The 19,556-nt window shown below is 36.9% G+C and overlaps 1 protein-coding gene across 2 annotated transcripts in view; it reads left to right on the top strand.

Annotated features, from left to right (window-relative positions):
* PDCD6IP (programmed cell death 6 interacting protein) overlaps positions 1 to 17,727 on the top strand; it is a 91,470-nt gene extending 73,743 nt beyond the window's left edge. For both annotated transcript variants that reach the window (XM_072793484.1, XM_072793483.1), the window contains exons 13-18: positions 707 to 955; positions 1,302 to 1,436; positions 3,035 to 3,129; positions 10,872 to 10,995; positions 12,895 to 13,085; positions 14,188 to 17,727. In XM_072793484.1, the coding sequence (XP_072649585.1) occupies positions 707 to 955; positions 1,302 to 1,436; positions 3,035 to 3,129; positions 10,872 to 10,995; positions 12,895 to 13,085; positions 14,188 to 14,362 (969 nt within the window). In that variant the 3' untranslated portion in view covers positions 14,363 to 17,727. The remainder of the gene's footprint in view (positions 1 to 706; positions 956 to 1,301; positions 1,437 to 3,034; positions 3,130 to 10,871; positions 10,996 to 12,894; positions 13,086 to 14,187) is intronic.
* The last annotated feature ends 1,829 nt before the right edge of the window (positions 17,728 to 19,556 follow it).

Below are 19,556 nucleotides of genomic sequence, written 5' to 3'. Positions count from 1 at the left end.
CTCCCAGTGTATAAAATAAACACATACCTTATAGCTTTTTATCTGTATCTCTGGCTCTTTTTCTTTCTCTAAGATGCTCGCTCCATATATAACTGCATCTCTGTTTCTATCCACATGTCTGTCTCTGTATCTCTCTCCTTCAGTCTCTCCATGTGTCTCTTTAGTTGGGAAAAATAAGGTATCTCCTTAGTTCACAAAAATATATGTTCTTCTACCTTGAAGCCATGACAGGGACATGGTATATAGTATAGAGTGGTTAAGAGATTGATTTTTGGAGTTAGGCTGACTTAGATCTCAGATTTTGCTTCTGCTCCTTTAGTAGCGGTGTAACCTTAGGCATAACTTAACTTTTCTGAGACCCAGTTTCTGCATCTGTGGAGTAGAAGTAATAAATACATACCTGCTGGGATATTGGAAGGATTATATTAAATTATATTTGTGAAGTGTTTAGGATAGTCCCTGGCACATAGTAAATCATTGTGCTTGCTACTGTTATCATAATTGCTGCCTGCTGTTCCAAGCTGAGTTCACTAAAGGTATAATGACTGTATCTAAGTAAACCTGATGTACAATTGATGCTTGGCTCTCTGAGAAATCATCTGACCCTAAGTGAACCTTTGTATATAATTCGCTTCTGGAAATTGGCTTCTGGGTTTTTTTGGGCAATTGAATGAAGGGATTTTTGTATTTTATTTTAACTGTTTAGGTTGTAAATGTCTTAAAATCCTTATTGACAAATCTCGATGAAGTAAAGAAGGAAAGAGAAGGGCTGGAGAATGACCTGAAATCAGTGAATTTTGACATGACAAGCAAATTTTTGACTGCTTTGGCTCAAGATGGTGTCATAAATGAGGAAGCTCTTTCTGTCACTGAACTGGATCGAATCTATGGAGGTCTTACAACTAAAGTCCAAGAATCTCTAAAGAAACAGGAAGAACTTCTTAAAAATGTTCAGGTAAAATTTATATGCTTTAGTAAGATTTATGTTTAAATCACAGGAAGGATAAACCTGGACTAAATACCTGTTTAGGAGTTTGTTTTTTGTAAGTGCTACATATTAATAGAAATCTAATCATTATTGGTTATGTTTTGTTACCTGCTGAATTTGTGGTATTTTTACTTTCAGAAAAGGTTTAAAGTACTGTGTTACCACTAAAGAATATTATATTCTGTAAATTTCAACTAATTTCAGCATGTAACCATATATGATTTTTGTATATAGTTAGAAAAGTATCAAAAATATTGTGAACTCTATTAATTTGGTAAATAAATGTAAATACAAAGATCTTTCTTTTAACAAGGTCTCACACCAAGAATTTTCAAAAATGAAGCAATCTAATAATGAAGCTAACTTAAGAGAAGAAGTTTTGAAGAATTTAGCTACCGCATATGACAACTTTGTTGAACTTGTAGCTAATTTGAAGGAGGGCACAAAGGTATGAAGTACAAAAAAAAAATAGTTAAGCAGTACAGCTGGGAAAATACGGTTTGAGAAGTTAATGTTTCTAGTTGGACATTATTCTTGAACTTTCTAGTTTTAATGACTTTTGCTTCTGAGAGGCTTGTTATAAGTGAGAGAAAGCCTATGAAGGTGGTGATATTTCATGGGGCTGTTTGAAGAATGAATTGTATATTTTACCAGGCAGAAAGAGGGTATAGGAATTTCAGGTAAAGAAAACTCGTATAGAGATGTCAGAAGCTAGTGACACTTTTTGGGGGGAAAGAAAAGAAAGAAAGTTGACTAATAAAAAAATTTTTTAAAAAGATTTTATTTATTTGAGAGGGAAGAGAGCTTGCTCAAGTGAAGCAGTGGGGAGGGGCTTATGGGAGGGGCAGGAAGAAGGACAAGCAGACTCTGTGCTGAGCATAGAGCCCAACATGGGGCATCTGACAGCCCTGACATCATGACCTGAGCTGAAATCAAGAGTCAGATGCTTAATCGACTGAACCACCCAGGCACCATAGAAATTGAGTTATTTGAGTGGATTATGAGGGAACGGGAGTAGTCAAAGCTGATCTGTGATGGGGAAGAGAGGAGAGGGTATATAGCCTTTATACTCTGTGCTGATGGTGCTAATGGATAATGGTAGACTTGTGATCTGCCCGAGTCTCAGGGTGCTTACTAAATTGTTAATTATTTTTTGCCTTTCCTTAATAGCTTGGGGGAATGGTTATATTTGTTTTTACCATTGACTTTGCTTTTGAGGGAACAAGTGATTTTTAAGTTTTTCAGATACATGATACCTTGTGTTTCAACTCTATAATGATTATTGAATAAAGTCATCTTGATACAAATACAGTAGATATAACGTAAAAGCTCTGAAGAGCGGGTAGAAATACTACAAAGCCTTGGAAATAGAAGAATAAGACACTTATTTTATTTTATTAATTTATTATTTTATTGAGATTTTATTTATTTACTCATGAGAGACAGAGAGAGAGGCAGAAACACAGGCAGAGGGAGAAGCACGCTCCATGCAGGGAGCCCAGTGTGGGACTCGATCCTGGGACCCTGGGACCATGCCCTGAGCCAAAGGCAGAAGCCCAACCACTGAGCCACCCAGGCATCCCTAAGACACCATTTTAATTTGATTTAAAACGCTTTGTTGAAATAGATAAGCTGAGAAAACTCTTCAGAGAGCCTTTGGAAGTACTTCTGAGGGTTTCTGAAGTGATGCTTGTATTTCTGAAGTGAACGTGCAAATCTAATCCTTTCACTTAATAGATTTCATGTCCTTATTAAGTAATTGACTTTTCTTTAGCGATTGAGAGCATACTCATGATCATGAAACTTACAATTTGTTCCACTTAATTTTTGATGACAAGTGTTCTCTAAAAATGATTTATTTTTATTTTTTTAGGAATATTAGATCATATTTAATATAAAGTTGAACCTCCATAGTATGACTGTCTCCTAAAGAGGATTTTAGTTCCTTAGCTTTAGTCGTGATTAACAAATGAGCTTTAGATTGTGTTCCTCTTTAGATTAAAAAATTGTTCTGGTTTATTACTTGTATTTCTTCTTTGCTTACAGTTTTACAATGAGCTGACTGAAATCTTGGTCAGATTCCAGAACAAATGCAGTGATATAGTGTTTGCACGGAAGACAGAAAGAGATGAACTCTTAAAGTAAGTTTATTTTGTGTATCAAATTGTAGAGTACTTTTCTTTTGAAAAGTTGTTCGTGGAGACTTTGGGTGATGAACTTAGCAGTATGAGGTAGGAATTTCCTTCCTTTCCTCCTGGACATTTCCAAAGCAATAAGCAAGCTGCATGATCTGAGAATAAACAAAAAGGAGTAGAAACTTTAGGTGTCGGAAGCACACTGATGTTACAGAAATGATAACATGTCAGTTCAGGATATCAGATCTCAGAAATAGCAATAAACATAAGTAGTTTACTTTGAAATAGAAAATAGGTTCCTTACATATAAAACTGAAGGTACGGAATATTGAGTAGACACGGTGAATAGCTTAGAAAACATCAGCTTATTGCCCTTCTGAAGGAGCCTGCTGAGAAAGCTGGACCAGATAGGGCTCATTCCATGCTGAGTGACCAGTAGAGTTGACACAGCATTGGTACAGAGATACAGTATTCTTAAAAATGGTGAAAAAAATGAACCAAATTTTAATAAAACCTAATAGAATGGAGAATATTCACCAGAATAACATCACAGAACAGATGAAAATTCTGAATGGATATTTCATCATGAATTAAAATAAAAAGGGTTAGGAAGCAACCACCCTCAGGAATATGATACACAGAAATGCCAGAGCCAAAAAGATGGTGAGGAGATAGGACATGATAAAATGTGAAGTGTCAGGTTTCAGGAAACAAGTAGAAGAGAGAAGAACAAAACCATCACTAATACAAGATGAAATGGGAAGGAGCAAAAAGGAGAATAGACAGTGAAGAAGATACAGGAACACAAAGATTAGAAAAGAGGAAATCAAAGAAAATAAAGCCAAAGCAAAAAAAAAAAAATTTTAAAAAAGATTAGCGAGATGATGGACAAGGAAGATTCAAATATATGCAAAATTGAATTCCCCTGAAAGAAGAGAAACCAAAACCATGAACAGAAGAAATATTTAACAGTATTACTCAAGAATATTTTCCTAAAATAAGCAAAGGCTTGTTGAAAAGATATATTTTATGGTCAGGAAAAATGAATAAGAACTGTCAACACGAAGGCGTATTATTAGCCTTAAAAGATAATGGCAGAATCCTTTTAGGCAATTGGGCAAAAAGATGAAGTCCATTTATGAAAAGGTGAAAAGTTTAGGTTCATAGCACTGCATGCTAGAGGAGAGAGGAGTGATCGCTATTGGAGCTCAAGGGAAGCAAGTAAGAGCCAAGGATTTTATATCCAGTCAGACTGTCCTGCACGTGTATACAGAACCATATGCTCATTAGTCATGAAAGGGAAGAACTCAAGACTCTTCTATTCACAAGTCTTTCTTGAGCCCCGCAGCTAACCCAACCGTTATTCACCTCTGTTCACATTTAAACTGTTCTTCATAGAAGTTGTTGGAGAAATTATCAAAGAGCTACCTCTCTCCACCTCCTAAGAAAGAGCAGTGTTGTTTTTACAGTTTTTCTACTAAACCTTTAAAAAGCAAATAAAGTGCTTTTCATTTTTTATTTTTATTTTTATTTTTATTTAATTTTTTTTATTTATTTATGATAGTCACACACACAGAGAGAGAGAGAGAGAGAGAGGCAGAGACATAGGCAGAGGGAGAAGCAGGCTCCATGCACCGGGAGCCCGACGTGGGATTCGATCCCGGGTCTCCAGGATCGCGCCCTGGGCCAAAGGCAGGTGCCAAACCGCTGCGCCACCCAGGGATCCCCTCAAAGTGCTTTTTAAATGATTTCTGAGGTTTAAAAAAACCCCTCCAAATTTAGTCTTGTTATGATTACTCTTGTTATAGTTATGGTAAAGAAGAAAGGTACAGAACAGTATAAAGTATGCTTTTTTTGTGTAAAAAGGGAGAAACTAAAATATACATTTGAATTGGCTTATTTTTATGTCAGGAAGCTCTGGTCAGTTTCATAAGGAAGAATAGTGTGGATCTGGGGGTGTGAGTGGTGGAGTGGGAACTTGCAGATAAGAGTCTTTCACTCACTTTTTAGTTTTTGAAGCAAGTGAACACATTACCTTTTCAGAAAGTTATGTGAAATTAAAGAATTAATGGGACTTCATCTGTTTTTATAGCCTCATCCAAGTCTGATTTTTATTTTTCTGACTCTACAGTCGAATTTTCAGATACATTCCCTGCTGCCCATCTTAAAAAAAAAAAAAAAAAAAGCTATAGGACCTTTTGCTCAAGCTTCATCTTAAAGAGAAGTCTGGTTTGTAAAACAAAGATGGATCTGGCTCAGATGCAAGCAGGGTGAGGGGCTTGGAGCAAGACCTTTTGCCCCCTTTCCTTTCCTTCATCCAGATAAGCAGCTGCCATTGAGATGACTGTATAGGACCGTTAAATTCTGTAGCTCAGGACCAAGTGAGAGCCAAAAAAGATTTCTTAGTTTAGATTAGAGGTTGGCAAACTACACTGTCCAGGTCAAGTCAAGCCCTCTGCTTATTTTTGTAAAGTTTTACCGGAACACATCCATGTTCTTCATGTTTTACGTATTTTCTATGGCTAGCTTTGCACTAACAGCAGCATTCTTGTGTGTGTGACAGAGTCCTTATATTCTGTGAAGCCGAAAATACTTGCTGTCTGGCTCTCTACACAAAAAGTTTTGCCAACCCCTCGTTGGAATCATTTTGTTGTCCATGATAATATACTTTCTAGTTGTATGTACTGTTAGTTTCTCCACTTAAATCTTCAGTGTATTATAGGCTAACATACCTGTTTTTAGAATTGTGTAGTGTAATAGGAGTTCATGGCTTAGGAAGAAATTTGGGGATATTTTCATTTTCAAATATTTCATAATTCATATCTCTAGCTTGAAAATTAGGTTGTTACTATTTGCATGTGTATTTCTATATTTATACTATGAACAAAATCAGTTCTGAGATAGTCATCTACTTGTCAAGTGGTTTTAGCTTGGTGATGAAAAGGTAAATGAAGGATGGGAAAGTAGGCTGAATAGACATAACATTAGCTTTTAAAAATCTGAGGGTTTATTTTGTTAAAATCACTCTTAATACTGAGGGCCTAAGTTCCTTAAAGCATGTTTATTGAGTATTAAAAACACAACAAAAGTATACATAAGCGTACATCTTACTGAACTTTCACAAACTGAATACAGCAATGATCAATTCACAGAACATTCTCAGCACCACAGGAGCATCATCCATGCAGTCATTACCTACTTTCCCCAGGGCAACCATTGTTCTTACTCTGAGAATGTAGATGAGTTTCTCCTATTCTGCACTGTATATTAGTGGAATCACATGTACTCTTTTGTAACTAGTCTACAGTCAGCATTGTGTTCGTGAGACTCATCCATACAGTTGTGTGTAGTTGTATATCTTTAGTTCTCTTTTTTTTATCTTTAATTTTCATATTTGGGCATATTTCATTGTGTGAATATGCCATGAGCTACATATATATTCTACTGTTGTTATTGGAGTAGTACGTAGTTTTGGCCACTATATTATGACTAGTGTGAGCATGAATGTTCTAAAACATTAATCTTCAGTTTTGCTGGTAAAAGAAGAGAAACAAACCAAATGTCCAGGGCTGATGAAATAAATAAAGCTTCATCTGTGTAGTGAAAGTACTATGCAGCAACATACGCCATTTAAAATTTCCAGTAGCCACATTTTAAAAGCCAAATAGGTAAAGTTAATTTCAAAAATATATTTTGTTTAGGCTGGTAATACCCAAAATATTATAATTTAAGCATATAATTATAAAAATTATATATGAGATATTTTACCTTTTTTCAGACTAAGTCTTGGAAATTTGGTGTGTAATTTCCCCTTACAGTATGTCTCAGTTCACACTGGCCATATTTCATGTGTTTAATAGCCACATGGACTAGTTCTAGATCCTGAGCAGATACATGTGGTGCTGTTAGGTGAGATTTTTTTTTTTTCATAATTCAACTTTTATTTGGTAGCTCAATGAATAAAAGAATGTACACGTATCATGAGAAAAGATCAAGGAGAGAAGACGTGGTTACGAGAAAGGAAGCAATAAATGTCTCTTTACAGTAAGACAAGACACCAGAGGGATGGTTCATATGCCATTACAGCAAACCCAACTTGCCGTTTACACACCAGCCACTTCCCTCTAGAAAATTATTATTCTGGAACTTTCAAGAGGTTTGCAGAATGGGGGTAAAATGTAGCTAAAGCAGGAGACTAACAAGTACATTTTACAAGCCTTCAAAAGGACCAAAGTTTCCTAATTCTCACATTTTTGGTCATCATAAAATCTTTGAACACATCCTCAGTATGAGATCTTTGGTCACACTCCTCACAGGTAATGTTTAAACATTAACTCAATCTTTCTCTCCTTTTTTTCTTTTTTGTCTTGCACATCTTGGTAACTTATTTTCAATTTCTTTTTTTACCATGAATACCTCATTGGTGCATTAATCCCTCACTAGTGTATTTTTCTTGGTTAAAAGTCATTTTCAGAGTGTTATGAATCTCCCCACCACCACCGAAGTCATGGGGCTGTGACCCCTTTCCTGGGGAAGCTAAGTGCCATTGAACCTAGAAAACTAACTCTCCTTTCCAAGTCCTTCCCTCCTCTGACCAAGACCCCAGACTCGCCTCTCTGGAGCTTTCTTTCCTGATCACTACGCACCCACACCAGGGGGTACACTTTCCTCAGTTGTTAACTGGGACAAAAGAGAGGGAACCACTGGGAAAAAGAAGACTTTGATGGATGTCCCTGCTGCTTTCCTGCTGGTCTGCGGAATGGGAAGAGTAAGATACCCCTGCTTCTACATATCCCTCCCTCATTTTCCCATCCCAGGATAGATATAGAATTTCTTTGATATTTATAATATATATATATGTACACACACACCTGGTAACGCAGAGAGGAAAAAAATAGAATCCATAACAATAATAAAAAAAATTATTTCTGGTTTAAAAATGATCTGGTTCCCTCCAGGGCGAGCAATTGCACAAATGTCCACTGAGTCTGGTCCAGAGGTTGAGGAGGGGGAAGGTCTTAAAAGGTTGCTACCCCAGTCTCAGGGCCCCAACTCTCTGACTCCCCAACCCCGCTGCATTTTATGAAACGCTCCTCATCCTCTTGGAATCGGTGGTTTAAAAAAATGTCCATGCAGGGGAAGGGAGCCCCTTGAGGAAAGGAAGGTGGCCACCTGGGGCCCTTTGGTGTAGGCGCAGAGGCGTGGGGGGAAGGGAGGTGCCCAAGGCTCACACAGAAATCTCATAGGTGGTACCACCCACCCCTGACACCTCTTGACTCCGCCCCTTGTGGGGCTGCTGAGAGGTTGCTGGCCTGGGCCAGGGGAAGCTGAGCCTATACTCTTGGGCTGCCCATTTGATTTGCTGTAGGCGGTCTTGAGCTGTACTTCATCTTTGGGTGTCAGTAATGGCTGCAAGGCTACTTCCTCTGCCTCAGAGATACCAGCTGGGGCTTTTTGGCTGCTGTAAGACATAGATTGGCCCAGGTACGGGATGGGCCTGGTTCAGGGGAACCTAGTCCCCGGCCCCTTAGCCCATCTGGCTTGCCAAAACGGGGGGGGGGGCAGCTGGTCGTCCCAGTGTAGTCTTGACCAAGGGTGATCTCTTTGAATCATCTGAGGAGGAACTAGTACGAGGGGCATGGCCTGAGCACCCCAAGCCTGGTTCTTCCTCACGGCCTGGTGCTGTAAGAGTGAGGTTGCTAGGTGAGACGGTATATATGCATATTGAACTTCAGTTGAAACTACTGGTTTTCCAAAGTGGTTGTACTAATTTATATTTCTACTAGTAGTGTATGAGAGTTGGTTGCTCTATATTTTTGCCATTAGCTGTTCTGGTGGGTGTGTAGTGTTATTTCATTGTGGTTTTAATTTTCATTTTCTTCATGACTTATATGTCTTCTTTATAGTAAGTATGCAAAAAGAATAAATATTTTACTCTGAACTTTACCTTCTTTTCACTAATGATTTAAAACTAATGTCAGTAATGATGGTTGTTGGCATCGAAATACTAGTAGGATTTTATTTCATGTATTTTTGTTTATGATACTAGTCTTATGATTTAATAACTTTGAGTTATATAGGAAATTTTCTTTTGTCCTGTAAGTTTGTTGTCTATTGCAACCATCTCTGGAGTTTACCAAAGATAAAAATATTATGTTAAGGTTTTATGATATAATTACATATGTTAGATATATTTTTAATATACTCAAATACCTAAATAACTAATTGTAATTATATGAATTATAAAAAATTTCAATATGATTAAATATATTTAGTGTATATGAGATATATGCATAAATTATTTCAACATGTGACCTTTTTGAATTTTAATATTGATTAAAAACTTTATGTTGTAAGCACTTATTATAAACTTCAAACGTTAAGAAATATTTTTGGTTTCTTGATAAATGTGTATTAGCTTTCTTTATACAGAGAGTGACTAATTTGAGAGTGAAAGCATGGTCCGGGGGACTCTGGGAGTTGCAGTTAATTGTTACTTCGGCAACAGGTGGTGTTGCAGACACAGGGCTTGCCACATTTACTTATCTGTTTACATGAATCAGTGCAGGTAGAAGTTGATCAATACCATGTGTTTCATAGGGTGTATTTTTAAAAAAATATTTTATTTATTCACGAGAGACACACAAAGAGAGTCAGAGACACAGACAGAAGGAGAAGCAGACTCCTCGCAGGGAGCCTGATGTGGGACTCGATCCCAGGAACCCACAAGCACGCCCTGAGCTCAAGGCAGACACTTAACCGCTGAGCCACCCAGGCATCCCCATAGAGTGCATTTTACTTTAGGGTTTTGGTTAGTGAGATTTTGGGATGGATTCCAATGTATTATTAGAGGGGACTTTAAAATATTTTTCTAAATTTTAATACTAAATTTTAATAGTCCTTTCAACAATCTTATCATGCATTTACCTTAGTTATAGATTATGAGGTATCTTCTTTTTAAAGATTTTATTTATTTATTTGAGAGAGAGCTCTCAAGAGCAGGGGGAGGGGCAGAGGGAGAGGAAGAAACCGATTACCTGCTGAGCAGGGAGCCTGATGTGGGTCTTGATCCCAGGACTTGGGATCATGACCGAGCTGAAGGCAGACGCTTAACTGAGCCACCCAGGCACCCCATGATCTATCTTTTAACATAAAATATCTCAGTGCTGCGTTTCTTTAATATCTTCAGAAAATTTTCATCAAGAAATTTGCATAATGGTTTGAATAGGTTAGCTTTCTCACCTGTTGTGTTTTGTTTTCTATAAACACCAATATGCTATATATAGCTAGCTGACTGTGAGCAGTTGCGGTTTTCTGATAACTTTTAGATAGGCTAGTTAGTTATGTTAGGAGTTTCCCATCTAGAGGATGACTTCTTACTAGAGAGTAGGAAGTCTTTTAAAATGCTTTCCCAGTTTGACGTGTTCCTTACTCCAGCTATAACTGTGATCTCTGAAAAAGTTTACCTTTTTCCTAGTCCTTCAGAAATAGAAAAAGAACTAACTTCATTTTATTGAATACTAGGAAAAAAGATTTAAGTTAGTTCTAGTCAAGAACAGAAATGTATATTTTAAAATACCATCATTGTTTTGAGTCTATTTTCTGTTTCATATGTAAAGAGAAGAAAAGTTTTTAAAAGACCTGGTATTTTATGTGTTGTTTTTTAAAATTGTTAATTCCTAACACTTTTGTCTTTAATAAGGGACTTGCAACAAAGCATCGCCACTAACAATTTTGTCTTTAATAAGGGACTTGCAACAAAGCATTGCCAGAGAACCTAGTGCTCCTTCAATTCCTACACCTGCATACCAGTCTTCTCCAGCAGGGGGACATGCGCCAGCTCCTCCAACACCAGCGCCAAGAACCATGCCGGTTAGTAAGCAACCAGTTTTTTTTTTTTTTTTTTCTTCATAAATTTATTTTTTATTGGTGTTCAATTTGCCAACATACAGAATAACACCCAGTGCTCATCCCGTCAAGTGCCCCCCTCAGTGCCCGTCACCCAGTCACCCCCACCCCCCGCCCACCTCCCCTTCCACCTCCCCTAGTTCGTTTCCCAGAGTTAGGAGTCTTTCATGTTCTGTCTTTCTGATATTTCCCTCTCATTTTTTCACCTTTCCCCTTTATTCCCTTTCACTATTTTTTATACCCACCATTTGCTTCGACGTGGATGGAACTGGAGGGTATTATGCTGAGTGAAATAAGTCAATCGGAGAAGGACAAACATTACATGGTCTCATTCATTTGGGGAATATAAAAAATAGCAACCACAGTTTTTTTTATTTTTTATTTTTTTTTTTATTTATTTATGATAGTCACACAGAGAGAGAGAGAGAGGCAGAGACACAGGCAGAGGGAGAAGCAGGCTCCATGCACCGGGAGCCCGACGTGGGATTCGATCCCGGGTCTCCAGGATCGTGCCCTGGGCCAAAGGCAGGCGCCAAACCGCTGCGCCACCCAGGGATCCCGCAACCACAGTTTTTAAAGTTTGCTTGCTCGCTGTAAGATAAAACAGGAGGCTTTACATTGGAAAGATCCGGTGGTTACCTGTTTTCATCAGGTGACCAACCTTCTGATGTTTTGTAATATAACTCAGCATCATTCATGAATTCGTGCCAGAAAAGGTTTAACTTGAATCTAGTCAAATCTTTAGAACCACCTTTCCGTTTATAGCAAATATAGTGATAAAACAAGTGAGACATTTGACTTTGTCTTTTCTAAAAGTGAATGTCATGGAAAGAAAAAAATAGGTGTGGGGCATTCTGGTTTAAAAGAGAGCAAAGATTCGTAATAATCACACTACATGAACCTCTATTGGATCTTGGTTCATAAAAACTCATTTCAGAGCTTTTTTTGGTGACAAGTAGGGAAACTTGAATATGGATTGGATACTCGATGACATTAGGAAATAATTGTTCATTTCCTTAGGGAGAAATGGTATTGTGATTATGTAAGAGAATATTAGGACTTGTATGGTACAGTCTTTAGAACTTTACAGTTTTTTTTTTTTTTTTTAAGATTTTATTTATTTATTCATGAGAGAGACAGAGAGAGGCAGAGACATAGGCAGAGGGAGGAGAAGCAGGCTCCGTGCAGGGAGCCCGATGTGGGACTCGATCCTGGGAATCTGGGATCAGTCTCTGAGCCAAAGGCAGACGCCAAACCGCTGAGCCACCCAGGCATCCCTAGCTTTACAGTTTTTAGTCATGAAGTTTGCAGCTTACTTTCACATGGTTCTGCAAATATGTAGTTTGATAAATACATGGCCATAGCTATAAAAGTAAACATGGCCAAATGTTAATAATTACTGTATTTAATTGGTAAATCTATGCTTGTTTATTATACTATTCTTTTAAGTTTTTGGGTGTTTGAAATGTTTGTATAAAAATTTTGTGGCCAAAAAAAAAAAAAAAAAAAATTTTGTGGCCAGGAGGAGATTATAGTAATAAACTGTACCTGATTTGTTCCTTCCTCCCATCTCAAATGTCTAACCATTGATGGGAGCAGTAATAAGCAGTAAATGATTAAATATTAGGCATCAGGAAGAGAACAGTAGCTGTGGAATATACACAAATTAGAGAATTACTCCTCAGCTATGGTACATAGAGTACCATTCTAGAGTAATAAGTCAACATTTAAAAATGGAAATTAAAAATATATTTGGTTGGATTCTGGAGTTTCTCATATGCTCTTATTTATTTTAACTGATAGTAATTGTAATTTGACAGAAACCTGAAACATTTTGTCATCAGTGTTGACTTTTTCTTATAGCCTGCTAAGCCCCAACCCCCAGCCCGGCCTCCACCTCCTGTGCTTCCAGCAAATCGAACTCCTCCTGCTACTGCTCCGGCTCCAGTGGGGACGGGCACAGCCCCACCAGCTCCATCACATGCTCCTGGCTCAGCAGCTCCCCCTCCACAGGCCCAGGGACCCCCATATCCTACCTATCCAGGATATCCCGGGTAAGGCTGAAACTGCATATGTGAATGAATTGACTAATGTTTCTAGTACCGGTTAATCTTTTAAAAACAGGGTCACCTCTTCTCTGAATGAAGGTATCATGAATGAATAAGCTACATTATCAGCTTACACAAATAAAAATAATGTTATAGGCACTAATTTGACCATTTCTTGTTTATGTTTTTAATTGTTATGTGCTGGGCTTATCTTAAATACATCTCTTCTTTATGGAATGCAGTATATGTTTCCTTGGTCATCTTTATTTTGGTGATAAGTGGATTGGCACCTTTTCTGGACTTAGCATAGCAAGACAGATAAGGCCTTGTTTATGTACCTGTACCTTGAAACATTGGCATTCTGAAAGACTGTTGAACATGACTATATCTAATTATGGCATGTGCTTTCTTTAAAGAAAAGCTTTCTTTGTGATAATTTTTTAATCTTAAAAATCCAGACATTTGACTACCTCTTAAGATGTGCTCCAAACTTTGCTTTGTAAGTACATTCTTTGAAATATTAATATTAAAACTTTGTTAACAGTGAATTTATGTGCATAAGAGTGAATATTGAATCTTGTGAATTAGGAATTTTAAGTTGCTACATTAAAAAGAGGGTTCTCATTTTTATTCCTTGTTAAAGAAATTTTAAAGAAAGATATTTACTTATTCATGAGAGAGGGGCAGAGACATAGGCAGAGGGAGAAGCAAGCTCCCTGCAGGGAGGGGAGCCCAATAGGGACTCGATTCCAGGACCCTGGGATCACGTCCTGAGCTGAAGGAAGACACTCAACCACTGAGCCATCCAGGCATCCCCATTTTTATTCCTTGTTAACAGTTGAATAGTCTTATTTCCATCAACACTATTATTTTTGGGATAGTATTAAACACTCAATATTCTTTCATCTCAAGTATTAATAGGATAGGAACACTATTCTCTAATAAGTACCTTGAAATAGTTGTTTTTTCTTCCTACTGTTGTCTGCTGGACTGAGAAAAAGAGAAAATGACTTTCTTAAAAAAAACTTGGTTTTAGAATAATTATTATGTTTCATTTTCCAGTATTTGATTTACCAATCCATTTTTTTGTTTGTTTTCTTTCCATCAGGTATTGCCAAATGCCCATGCCCATGGGCTATAATCCTTACGCATACGGCCAGTATAATATGCCATATCCGCCAGTGTATCACCAGAGCCCTGGACAGGCTCCATACCCAGGACCCCAGCAGCCTTCATACCCCTTCCCTCAGCCCCCACAGCAGTCTTACTATCCACAGCAGTAATATGTCATCTCAGAAGCTCAACTGGTTCAGTTCAAATGGAAAGAAGTACCAACCCTGCAATAAATGTACTAAACTCTATGCTCTGGTTAATATAATGTACTCTGTTGTACCGAACACAGTGTATAATTTCTGTCTGTGGCTGAAAGCTAAAAACTGTGTTCCACATTTGATTGCACACTGAGAGATGCTGCTGTTGCAGTATAAACACTATAATAGGTATAATAGAATTTGAAATAAATTACATTTCTGTTCATAAAAGTTGAAAATGAGAAATTAAACCCACAAGTGAAACGTTTGAATTATACTTATGTCTACATAAGACGTGGTTGGGACATCAGATACTTATAATGATGGTTTAAGTACTGATATTCAAGAAAAGTAAGTTTTCTTTCTCTTTTGGTTTATCAGTTTGGTTTAATTTCCATTATACTATTTTGCATAATCAAAGCATTGTAAATCTTATAATTTAAAAATAAATTACTTAAGAACAGTTGTCATTGTTATGTTTTGTCATTGATTCTCATTACTGTCTTTCTGGTATTAGTCTCTCATTTTATATGTACATAAGTTAAACAGATAACTGTGTTTAAGTGCATGATTAGTGCAAGTTAATGGGTTTATAGGAAAACCAAAAGAATAGTACCATAATTTATCTTTCATATGCTGATTAGTAAATAAATTTTGACATTTATTTTGAAAAGTCCTATAATGTGGAAGAAACACAATTGCTACCAAAGATTCTTCAAATAAATATACAAATAAATATGTATATTTAAAGTTTTATCATTAGTTTCTCCAAGAAATGGATACAAATTCTGATAAATAATTCTTTCCTTTTTTTCATAACCTGGTTAAAATAAATACGTATCATTGACAGTACTATCTAATGTAATGGAATTGTTTTAAAGAAAATTTACTGTACCCTTCTATTCCTTTTTCCACCTTACTGTCTTAACTTAGTAACATTTAATGCACAATGTATATGAATAGATGTAAGCCCTTTCTTTTTTATGCTCCTAAAAAATTAGACTGTTTTATAATTCAGGGAGCATACAAAAACAATTGTTGGGAGCATATGCCAGTTCTGGACGAGGCTGTATATTGAATATTAATCTCCGCTCTTTAGGATAATTAATCACTGTATAGACCTCAGTAAAAATAGTGAGACATGCATCATGGAGTGAGTAAATGAGAAAGGAATGAGTTGTCTAATAGTGGGATCTGTTTTGTTTGAGGTTCATGTCTGAACACAGGCATATGAGCAGATTTCCAATGACTGTTTATTTTTTAAGTCTTGATGCTCACCTTTTCTTGCATTATTGTTACATTTAAATGATACTGTCATTTGGTCCACTGTTCTTTTTTCCTTGACAGTTTGGGTTTATATTTTAAATGTTGGGCTGAAGGTGTGACTGTAAAAGGGAGTGTATTGGTTAAAAAATATATGTACATTAAAAAAAAAACTTACTTTGTTGTTGTACGTAGAAAACATGGCATGTTACTCTAATATAAATGACCTTTCCCATGGAATATTGAAATTGGTTTAAAGTCCAATAGTTAAAACCTTGGCAAAAGTAGTTTTTTACATATCATAGCTAAATATTATTAATGTAGAATCATCAAACTATGGCATAGGCTTGTTTGATTCTTATGTAAAAGACATTAAAGTTCTACATTATTATTCAAGGTATCATATACTAATATGAAATACGCAATGAGAGTTAAGGGTATTCCAAATTGCTAGTTTGTTCTTACTAATGCAGAAAAAACAAAAACAAATTGGCCTGAATATTCTCTTGGGGGAAAGAAGGCAGTAAGAAGAGTAAGCTCATCAGAGGGGCAAAAGAGGTTATAAGGTGCTTAGCCCCATTCCCTGTGCTGAGCTAGGCCTGCTCCCAGAGAGCCATGGAAGAAGATTGTTGCGAAACTGTTAGAAAGGAGGCTCCAAAGCCCCAAGTGGTAGCCTCTTCCAGCATGCCTGACTCGCTCAAAGCTTTTTTAATGCAATAACGCAGACCCAGTCCCTCTTGACACTTCACTCATCCTTTAGATAATTGAGGATACTTTATTTTTATCCCATCTGGGTACAGATGACCAGATTTCTGAAGCCCATCATTGCTGGGGCTGTCTTCATAGCCTTTCTAGTTTCACTAGGATAGCTCATGGAAAGAAGTTTCTCTTAACATCTGTTTTGCATTCTAGCAAACAAGGAAGCCCTCCCTGGGATTATTTTTGTTACCAGAATTTGCTCTTTGCTTGACTTCTGTAACACACATAATACCCTAAAAAGTTGTTAAGGACAATGCTATTTATTTAGAGGTAGGAAAGCTGTCAACTCTGGTTCAGGTATGTTGTTATCTATGGCTTTTTGATTATTTTCCTAAACTAAAGAAACCATTCCCAGACCATTTATGTTTGGGTTTGGAATACTGTTTTTAAAATGGACTGTAGGTAATGAAGCTCTGCATCGAGCTAGTCAGAAGTGGGGAAAAGCCTCACTTCTCTTATTTCTGGTTCCTAGTTGGAGACAAATGGCTTGACTTCTCAGTCTAGTGTAAAATATTGGTCTACTCCTATGTCCTTTGGTCTTTACTCTCGGTTAAGAAAAACAGTCACCTATCACTGCAAACCAGTCAATCTTTGTGAGATATTCTTGTACCCATCCCCCTAGCTTCTTTGCAGTTTATAATCTCTCCTTCCCCAAGTGTAAGTAATTAAGAACAACAACAAAAAGACTTCACAGAACCTTCTGTCCCTGACATTCTAGCTCAGTCAGCAGCCTTTGTAGTTAAAACAGATTTTAAAAATGTTTTCCGTTAGAGCTTTACAAAGTTTGCAAAAGTGCTTTATACACATTTTCTAATTTCATAAATAAAATGCAGTTTGTTAAGTAGGTTTCAGTTTGCTAATGGGGATTTTTTTTTCTTTTAATGATCAGTATATCTTGAAGAATCTTGCTACAACCTAGTGGCATCTCTCTTTGTAAACACTTCTGCAATTATTAGTTAATGTCACACTACAGAACAGGATACAAAGTAGGGAAAAACTGCTATAGTGTTACAATTACTAGTTTAAAAAATAGACTGTAGAACTAAAAGATTTACATGGAAGAGCTAAGAAGGAAAAATTATATTTTTAAAGAAAAAGAGAATATTCAGGCTTTATTTCTGGTATGAAGTTTATATTTTTTAAAAAAAAATCCTATATTATCACACCAGAGATTTTAGATTCTTTTCTGGTTACAAACATTGCTGGTAGTTGGATTATATTTTTATTGTATTCATTTCTCTTAGGGGGAAAATTGTAAAGCAACAAAAAAGGTTCCAGATGAATGTATCCTAGAAATAAAAATTGAAAGATTCTTACTTGCTTGGAGTATGAATTCTTATTTGAAGTTTTATCCTTCAGCTTTATAGTTTCTGCAGTTTATTTGACAAATGGTGGTTTGGGAAATAAAATATCCACTTTGACTAAATGCATGAGACAGCGTTTGAATGTCTTCTTACAGTGGTCAGCCCCATACTTTATTATGAATGGACCATGTTTTTCATTACTTATGATTTGCCCTAGTTATTTGAGATGAAGAATCGCTTTAAGTGTAATTTTGGGGGTTGATTTTTGGAAATGTGTAGCATATTTTCACTCGGTTAGGAAAGGGGAGATGGTGAAATGTGTTCATCTCTTATTTTTAAAGTTTTTTGAAATGTGTTCATCTTTTAAAACATTTATTTTCTTCCTACTGCCATGTTTTAAGGTCAGATGCAACTGTTTTATTATGTAGTTCACAATGCACAATTTATCAGAAAATGTGTCAATGTTGTATATCTTCCAAATTTGTTGAACAAGCCGGCCCCAGGAATGAATCAATAGTCTGGATCCCTATTATCTAAAATTAATTAATTTATTTATAAGATTTTATTTATTTATTCATGAAAGACACACAGAGACACAGGCTCCATGCAGGGAGCCTGATGTGGGACTCGATCCCAGGATCCCAGGATCATGCCCTGGGCCTAAGGCAGATGCTTAACCGCTGAGCCACCCGGTGTCCCCTTATATAAATTTTAAATATATCAGATGGGCATAGTTAAATCTTACTTTTGTTTTCACTTACCTGGCATCCGGGTTGGAGAGTACGGAAATCACTCCAGGGGCTTGGACACCAAGATGTCTGTGATGAGAGGCCAGTGGAAGCCTCAGGGCCCCTGCCTGGCAATGGGTTGTGTTGCAGCCTAAAGGGAAAGGAGCAGCTCCGTGTGCCTGGGTGGCGTTAGCATTTATTCTGGCACGTGGAGCTGGCTTAGGAACTGTGGTGAGCAGGCAGGAACTTGTCCAGACCCTGCACCGAGAGCCTCAGGCTACTGCCAACCAGCATCCCCATCGGCTGACAGGCTTGCGTTTGTAGATAATCAGTCCGGGCACATCCAAGGTGTCTGCCTTAGCATCCTGCCTACAGGGGCCCTGGCTTCTTTCTGTTCTGTGGTTCCCAATATTCCTTCTTGTTTAAAAGTTGTGTAAGTCCCTTTCAGCTAATGAACACCCAAGTGGTACAGGTGACTAGGTTCCAGTCTATTACCATTTTATTTCTTCTTGAGTTTTCTTGTAATTTTAACTCTTTTTACACATTTTGAAGCCCCGTGATTCAATATTCATGTTAATTATGTCTATTGTGAACATGAAATGACCCTTCCTTTTTCACCTTGTAATATATTTCTTTATTAACATTGCCACCATTGTTTTCTTTTTGGATGCTTTAGCAAAATAATTTGTGTGTGTTTGTCTTGGTTTTAGGTGTCAGATTTAGTTATTTAACCCAATCAGGTATTTTTTTTTGGGGGGGGGGCGGTAATTGGAAAGCTTAATTTGCAGCTTTGTTAACATTAATAATACTTTGTTTTGATCATTTTGTTTGGTATATTTTGTCCTGTTTCCTTTTGTCTTTCGTTGCTTGGATTATGTTTTCTCTCCTAGTTATTTGGAACATTAATACTTTAATTTTCTTACTCCTCTCCGCCTATCCTCAGCCAAATCTTGTCTTTTTTTATTGTTTTTTTTTGTAAATATTTTTATAAGTGGGGTTTAGACTTAAATTATTGTTAATATACTATTTTTACAGTAGGCATCCTCTCTGGATTGTAATAATTGGCCTTTGCAGTTTGTTTCTATTTCTCTTCAGTTTTATATTACTCAGTTT

This window comes from Canis lupus, chromosome 22 (genome assembly GCF_048164855.1).
Source record: "Canis lupus baileyi chromosome 22, mCanLup2.hap1, whole genome shotgun sequence".
In the NCBI taxonomy this organism is placed as follows: Eukaryota; Metazoa; Chordata; class Mammalia; order Carnivora; family Canidae; genus Canis; species Canis lupus.
Note: the sequence above shows the minus strand (reverse complement) of the source record. Positions and strands in the feature narration are given on the sequence as shown.